This window comes from Cyclopterus lumpus, chromosome 24 (genome assembly GCF_009769545.1).
Source record: "Cyclopterus lumpus isolate fCycLum1 chromosome 24, fCycLum1.pri, whole genome shotgun sequence".
Lineage (NCBI taxonomy): Eukaryota > Metazoa > Chordata > Actinopteri > Perciformes > Cyclopteridae > Cyclopterus > Cyclopterus lumpus.
In genome coordinates, this window is record NC_046989.1 from 6,003,367 (window position 1) to 6,011,641 (window position 8,275).

Genomic DNA, 8,275 nt, shown 5'->3' on the forward strand with positions numbered 1-8,275 from the left:
TGTGAGAAAGTGCCATTGGCAGCAAAAAGCAGCAGCAATTATAGAATTTCATATCCATGCAATGTGCAACATCAATACTCGAGGATGAGTGTTACAATTGTTGTAGTGTGTGTGTCTGTGTGTGTGTATAAAATAAGGAATTACATTACTTTTCAAAACGTGGTTTTTAAGACCATGTGATAACAAACCAAATGACAGTGTAACCTGGTGTTATAGTTATAGTTAGATAGCAGGATCCACTAAATATACAAAATATATAAATATATTATTTTTTTAATTTAAATTTTTATTATACTCTCCAAAGTATAGCTGGAGGACCCCTCCACCACAAAGTATAGCTGGGGGGCGGGGCCTCCACCACTCGGCTTCACCGTCGGCCTATCGCTGCTCTCCTACATGCTGACGACGGCACCCAGAAGCGCCGAGCTGGCCGCTTTGTTTTGTTTTGGTGGGGCAGCGTTTGGATGAGAGGCCGACGGCGGCGCACCGTCCCGGGGGAAGAGAACCGCTCACTAAATGGGGAGAGCACTATCGGGGATGGACGATGACGAACCGATAGCCGACGCCTGCATCATGCCGAGTTTTACGAGCGGTCTCGAGGAGGGGAGAGGGATATCGTCCCGCAACCCGCAGACAGAAACTTCCTTCGCGGACGGCAAAGTTGAACCGCCGGTCAGAGATTTGAGCCGCCGCCGCGTCACCAGGTCGAACTCCCGGTTGTCCCTCGACGGAGGTGAGCGGTTCTCGGAGGAGAGAAGCGGCGGCGACGAGGCGAAGGATGCGATGGGCAACAACAACAACAACTGCAACGGGGGAGAGAGGAGGAGGAGGGCGAGCGCCGTCGAGATTTTGAGGAGGAATTTCGGCGTTTCCAAGTCCCCGTCCCTGTGTTTTAACACCAACGGTCGGATGCCGCGCGACGCCGAGCTCGAGCCCCGCGAAGCCAACGGTCGCGACGACGTTACGAACGCTCGCGGAACAGAGGGCGGCGAGTGTAAAAAGTCGGAGCGAGAGAAGGGCGACGCGGGGACTAAAAACGAGCCCACCGCGAGCGACTCGGCGACTTCCGACGCCAAAGGGGTTGAGCGTGTAACCGTTACGGGTCAGCGACGTTATAAACGCGACGGGGACGTCAACGCAGTCGCTTTGGACGAGTCCTTTCACGCCAAAGAGCACGTCTACTGCACCGTGTATTGCATCGCGAGCGACAGTCGCCGAAAAGACGTTGAAATTACGGACGATGAAGCTGTCACGTCGGACGCACCGGACGTGGACTTGGAGGCGGGACGGGAAGCGGCTCCGAGTCCCGAACCGGCTCCGAGTCCCGAACCTACTCTGTACACGCTGGACGACCTAGTGGATCCTCTCGGCGACGTGGCCCGTCGGCTGTCCGCGGAGCAGGCCGGTGCTGAGACTGCGACGCAGAGTTGCCGGGTGTGCCTGGAAGAGAAAACCATCGCACCCTTGCCCTGCTGCAGGAAGGCCGTGTGCGACGAGTGTCTGAAGCTCTACGTCAGCTCCCAGGTTGGTGGGGGGTGATTTAGTCCAGCAGGGTGTCACAGTGCTGAACCAGTTCCAGGACCTGGCATTGCTGGGTTAGTCAGCAGCTGGCTGAAGTGTCCTTGAGAAGCAGCAGCAACAACAACACTCACAATAGTGACACTTTCTTAACTGTTATGTTTGGCTCTTTGTCTACTCAAAGGCATGTGGAGCGATTCTGGGAACTGTTATAAAATACCTGGAGCTGGCTGGCATTGAGCAATCTGACCCCCACACGTTTCGAAAGGTCTAAATGAGCTCTCTGTTTCATTAAAATGTTACAGGAAAACAAACATCTGTGCGTCTCCTCTAAAATTGGGTTGTTTTTGACAGAATAGGTTACATTGTGCACCATTGTGGGATTATTCAGCATTATTCTCCCCTCGCACTTATTGAAGGAAGATTTCACCACGTGTCCTTCAGCATGGTTCATCTCCTCCATTGTTTCCCTCACTATTACTATGTTATAGGAAATATGCCCGAGCATCCCAGCAGTGCTCCATACATGGAGAGAGCAGCACCATATGCAAAGTAACTCATTAACTCGGCTACAATAGGTCACAATAAGGACACAAGGCATCAGCTCCAATGCATTATGTTGCAACTATTGGTGCAACGGATCATACAACACACAGTGACGATCCATATTGTTGTTTGTCATAGCAGCTGCTCGACAAGGCGCCAGGCAAAAATCATTTAAACTACTCTGAAATCTTTAAACAATACACCGTTCTCTATGTTATTTACTTTACTTGTTTTTTTCTCTCTCATAGAAACGCACAATTCAAATGATAAGGAAATAAAAGAGTGTGTTCTTATCGATTGAGCCAAATCTCGTCATTAGTATTTTTAATTACGTATCATAAGCTTCTTAGAGCTCCCACAGTCCAAAGACATGCAGCTGAGGCTAATTGGAGGCTCAAAATTGGCCGTAGGTGTGAATATGAGCGTGAATGGTCGTGTGTCTCTATATGTCGATGGAGATAGACTGGCGACCTGTCCAGGGTGAACCCTGCCTTCGCCCAAAGCCAGCTGGGATCGGCTCCAGCCTCCTGCGACCCTAAATAGGATCAGCGGTTCGGATAATGGAATGGGTGGAAGCTTCTTAGAGTGTGTTAAGAAAGTTAAATAGTTCATCATTAATCTCTAAAATATATTTTATCCTGCTGTGTATTCAAGTTCATCACCAACACTACATTTTACAGGGATTACATGTGAACACATCACGATCCCATTATGATTTACCTTCGCCTAGTACTAATTTTCACTGAACAGAGCCTGAACGCATCACAATGTAACTGAAACGGAACCTCCTGTCAGTGTAGGTCCGAACTGATCACGGATCAGCCGTTGCCAAACTTTAGTGAGAGCATCTCGTTCATTGATTCCGCTGATTTACACTCATAAATCAAGTCATTGAATAATAGATGAGAGATACATTAACTTCCTTTGATTCAGCTGCCATTACAAAAAGAGGGCCTCAGCAGTGAGAGGCACGTTGCTGATCTATCAGAGCTAAAGTTTTTCAGGACGGATGTCTTTAAGTGACTCTTTTTTTATGGACTGGTACGATCCCCTGAAAATAAACCTGCAATGGCGTCCCTGTTACTAATTCTTGCGAGAAAGGAGAGAAGTTACAATTACAGTTCCTTGTTGCTGCCGTTTCCTGTAATCTCCTGTAATCTGTTTAGATAAAACAGTGTTTATCACTGAGACAGACAGCATTTTGTCTGCAATTGTCTTGCTGTGATAACGAGGCCTGAATAATCACACTAACACAGAGACGCGCGACTCTGATAACAACAGCTGCAATGAGATAAGGGTTGTGTAAACTATCCCGTGTGGGTGGAATTTTGTATTCCTCCGATGTACTGTGCTAAAACTCAGTAGGTAGAGTAAGCATGGTGTCAGAGAGCTTGAAGTGTGTGTGTGTGTGTGTGTGCTCATAGACGGCACCTTGCTCCTGGGCACTTGGGCAGATGGATGCAGGAGACCAGATTGCACTGGTTTGGTGCTAACCGTGTGTTTCCCCCCCCCCCCCCCGGGGTAGTGGTTTTAGCTTCGCCCCTGTCCTGGGACACGCTACATGCCCATAGTGAGCTTCATTATTTCACCGCTTTAATCGCGTGTATTTTTACTTTGTGTTTCGGCCCGGCACGCGCATGTGTGTGTGTGTGTGAGAGAGAGACTGGCAGCACTCACAACCTGTCCAACCAGTCTGGCCGTGTTTGTGTTGGGGCAACAATAACAACACATCACGGCGCTCATGCCTTTCACCGGATACATTTTCATTATTGTGTGTGTGTGTGTGTGTGTGTGTGTGTGTGTGTGTGTGTGTGTGTGTGAGAGAGAGAGAGAGAAGTATGATACTTAATGTATCCACGGTTAGATTCATTGAGATCTGAACACACACACACTCGTATTGCTTTGGTTTGTATTGAACACATAATTGTGAACTTAATGATGGAGGACTATAGTAAGATCATGAAATGGTGCACTTTAAAGCGAGAGTATCACTTCAATCCTGTGCACATGTAAGAAAATGTCCCTGAAGGTGGTGAATTATTGTTTATTTTGACTCCTTTGAATTTTTTTTAATGCTGTTGATGTTTTATTTATAAGTGTGTGTGTGTGTGTGGATAAGTTACACGAAATGACCACCGAGCACTTGGTCTGAAGTAGCTAATGTGTGTCTGTGTGTGTGCTTTGACACGTATTAACTTCCACTCTCCCAGCTGCCTCCTTCGGCCTTCCCTTCCTCTACCTTTTTACTTCCTCTTATCGCGGGTAGATGATTAACCGATACCCATCTGTGGTGTGAATTCACATGTAGATTTGGTTCTGAAAGACGGAGAGATTGGTCAGTGTCACTTTAACACAGTTGAACACACATTCTTTTTTTTATCGTCTTATTGCAATCGTTTTAATGTGTTTTTAAAACAATTTGAAGTCAAATGTTTGTGATGTCCAACAGGTGCGAGTAGCCAAATCGTACATCGGCTGTCCGATCCCAGAGTGCAGCGGCTACCTGGAGGAGGGAGTGGTGATTTCCCATTTAGCCAACGAGGACGTGGCGAAGTATCGTTACTTCCTGGAGCTCAGTCAGCTGGACTCGAGCACCAAACCCTGCCCCCAGTGCAGCCAGTTCACTTCCCTGAAGGGGAACGACCCCAACCACTCAGAGCACAAGTACAAGGCAAGAGGCTGACGCATAAGAAAAAATACACGAGAACAAATGAAATCCCACTCCCAGCTGGTGTCTACATTTTAATAGTAACCCAAGTGTTTCGCTTTCTTCTTTCCCCCGCTTTAGATCCAGTGCAGCAATTGCCAGTTTGTGTGGTGCTTCAAATGCCACGCGCCGTGGCACAGCGGGGTCAAATGTCGCGACTACAGGAAAGGAGACAAGCTGCTGCGAGGCTGGGCGAGCGTCATCGAGCACGGACAGAGAAACGCCCAGAAGTGTCCACATTGCCGGGTGAGAATCCAACAACGCGGGTCCACATAGGGGTGGGGTCAACAGGAAGAGGTTTTGACGGATGCAGGGTGGAATAAATGTGGATGAATAAATCGATGAAGGGCTACGAGAGGCACGAGAGCCGGACCAGATGATGGATGGGGAGCCGGAGAGATGTAGAGGGATGCTCAGATTTGAAGTGCATTGTTGTAGCAGCTGGACCGAGGTGCATAGAAAAAGATAATGACGTCTCTGCTGCATGAGAAAACAAATGCGATAGACTCACTGGCATCTCTCCCACACACAAGCCCGGTCTCATTACGACCAAGTTAGTCCACGCAACAGTTAATTAGACTGTCAGGAAATGGCTAAAGCAAGATGTAGATTAAGCTAATTACCGGTACGTGGGAACACACTCTCCGTCTGCGTTCGTCGGAGCGGATCCGGTTTTGAGTGGGACGCCGGCAAATTGGTGTCCTGCTGCGTTTAGCTGGAAAAGAGGCCGAGAGCAGCCGTACTCGATGCCCAGTTTACAGCGAGACCGCTCACTGCTGCGGCAGCCAAATGGAGGAGATCCATTAAGTGGACCGTTGAAGAGGTCAATAGATGCGGAACCAGATGCTTATAGTTTTACAGTTTGAAAATGAGAGTGGTAAACTCTGCTCGCGTTGCATTTTAGTGCCGCTAAGACCGGGAAACTGTTCCCATTTTTACAATAAAGTGAGCTCGAGTCTGGGAGGAGAACACGACGACGCAGTCAGAGTGGGACCCAACCAAAAAAAAAGAGTGAAAGAACTTACCGCGTGTAGCTCTTTATTAATATAATAATAATAATAACATTAATAGTATAGTAAATCTCTTCTTTTTCTTTCCATCCATCTTGCCTCATCCCCATCTGTAGATCCATATCCAGCGTACGGAGGGGTGTGACCACATGACGTGTACGCAGTGTAACACTAACTTCTGTTACCGCTGTGGAGAGCGATACCGGCACCTACGGTCAGAACCGTGTACTGTTTTGTTTTTGTGTATTTTTTTACTGTTATTTTCTCAGACTGCCTCCACCTCTTTTCTTTGTGACGATCTCATTCAGATTGAACTTCTTGTTGTCAGGTTTTTTGGGGACCATACATCAAACCTCAGCGTGTTTGGATGCAAGTATCGCTACCTACCTGATAAACCTCACCTGAGACGGCTAATTAGAGGGTCGGTCTGCGGTAAGTGTGTGTGTGTGTGTGTGTGTGTGTGTGTGTGTGTGTGTAAAGAGAGACCCTCTTTTTTAACCTCAGTTTCTCGCCATCCTATCGTCGTGGCTCTGGCGATGGCAACTTCAGTTACTCCACTATTTTGCTCCAAATTAAGATATCTCATATTCATGGTGCCCAGAGGATGAATCCTACCGTCTCTGGTGATCCTCTGCCTTCTGCTCAACATTTTATTTTGTAGAATACTTTGGTTTATGACTAAATACCTGCAAAACGTTTGATATTCCCATCAACCTCGTTACTTAATTTCAATTGCTAATTAGTTCATTAATACTATGTGAACGCACTGAACTGAGACGTGAACGTCGTACACGGTCATTCCTGCTGCTAAAGCACTGCTGTGCCTGTGTCCAGCCTCAAAGAGACTAGCATGCCTGCAGCATACAGTCAGGAATATTGAGTTTGACATGCATATTCACACTTTGACAGCTGCCGTGTCTTCTGCACGGATTGGCCAAAGACAACTTGTGAAACTTTCCGGTCTCCGCCTCACTCCCTCGCCCCGCTTTATTTCCGGTAATCTGCTTTCGTAAGTGTTTTTCCTGCGTTGCACAGAAAATGCCCGTGACCCAAAATAAATCGGCGTCCCCGTGTTGCACTCTACTGTGGATTATAACTGTAGATTAGAGAGTGATAGAAGGAGCAGTGGAATATTTTTTTTTTTTACTTCTTCTTCTTCTTCTGGCGAGCACTTGATTAAAAACCTTCCGTCGAAATGAGCTGCTGCCAAAAATGTGATGGCCGGCCATCCGCGTCCCATCTGACGGACATTAAGTCAACACTCGATTGCAGCGGCAGTGAACACTTCCATATTAAAGTCTGCATTTGCAAAGTCCCCCCCCCCCGAGGAAAGCTTTATAACGAAGTGCGAAATCACAACATATCCGATTATGTTAGTTCTAATTATCCTTTCACGGTTATCAAATCCGTGCACCGGCGAGCCTCCAGGAAGCTGAACTCTGATGGATTTGTTTGACTTTGCTCTCCGCGACAGGGCGCCTGCTGACCTCGGAGTTCATTTGTCCCGCGACGAGAACCACTTAGTCGTTAAGGCTCTCCACGCCGTCGTCACGCCGCGGACTGTTAGCGCCGCAGATTCTGCACGTAATAAGGGAACGCGCTTAACGCGGGCGGAGAATCTGTCCCCCGAAGATCTGCTCGTGGCGTTCAGCGTCCTCCACAGACGCATCGATGCACTGGCGGCCAAACATCTTGAATATTTAGCGGCGATGCATTACATTTGAAGGCAAAACGTTACCAAACAACACATTCATTTTGAATCGTGCAATTTCTATTCCGACTGGGAGGAACATTTATTCATTATGGATGATTATTGTTTGATTATTGTTCTTCCCCATCTCTCTCTCTCTCTCTCTCTCTCCAGCCTCTAAGGTGCTGATAGCTCCAGTGGTCATTTTGCTGGTCGTGGTGCTCGGAGCTCTCGCACTGGTGATAGGTAACACAATTATACACATGAACAACACACGTGAACGTTAATCGGAGAGAGAGCGAGAGACGTAAACAGCTAAATGGTTTGATTAAATTACAGATATTTCCTTCCACGCACCAAAAGAAGGTTCACGGTCTGTGCAACACCAACCAACAACACCATCGTGCCACACACACTTTATAGGAACACGCCTAGCTCAGTGATGCGTCCTCTCCTTGTTCAGTCCTCCAACCGCTCCCTCCCAGTGAGCCAGTATCGTGAACTTGTGATGCCTCAGTTGAACCCGTGATTAGCGTTAATCTCTTTCCCGCGTCTGTGCGTCTGACGGATGAGCCGCTGCGGGGCCGGTGTTTAGAGTCATTTATTTTCCATCGTTGTTAGAATCAGTGTCGTGCTGCTGCTCGCTGCCTCTTTCAGCTCAATTAATTAAGAAATATGCCAAATGTGAAATGCAATGTGCCATTAGATGGAATAATCAAATCAAATCCATATAGAAAAGTCGTCAGAGCTTGACATTAATAGATAACTCCAGATTTACATTGCACATTAATTGAGCAGCTAATT

At 47.4% G+C, this 8,275-nt stretch overlaps 1 protein-coding gene across 1 annotated transcript in view; it reads left to right on the forward strand.

Moving 5' to 3' along the window:
- Window positions 1-421: 421 nt before the first annotated feature.
- The window catches only part of rnf217 (ring finger protein 217), a 9,848-nt gene continuing 1,994 nt past the window's right edge, over window positions 422-8,275 (forward strand). The window contains exons 1-6 of the mRNA XM_034527899.1: window positions 422-1,524; window positions 4,514-4,735; window positions 4,853-5,017; window positions 5,898-5,995; window positions 6,110-6,213; window positions 7,646-7,717. Coding sequence (XP_034383790.1) covers window positions 517-1,524; window positions 4,514-4,735; window positions 4,853-5,017; window positions 5,898-5,995; window positions 6,110-6,213; window positions 7,646-7,717 — 1,669 coding nt within the window. The 5' untranslated portion in view covers window positions 422-516. The remainder of the gene's footprint in view (window positions 1,525-4,513; window positions 4,736-4,852; window positions 5,018-5,897; window positions 5,996-6,109; window positions 6,214-7,645; window positions 7,718-8,275) is intronic.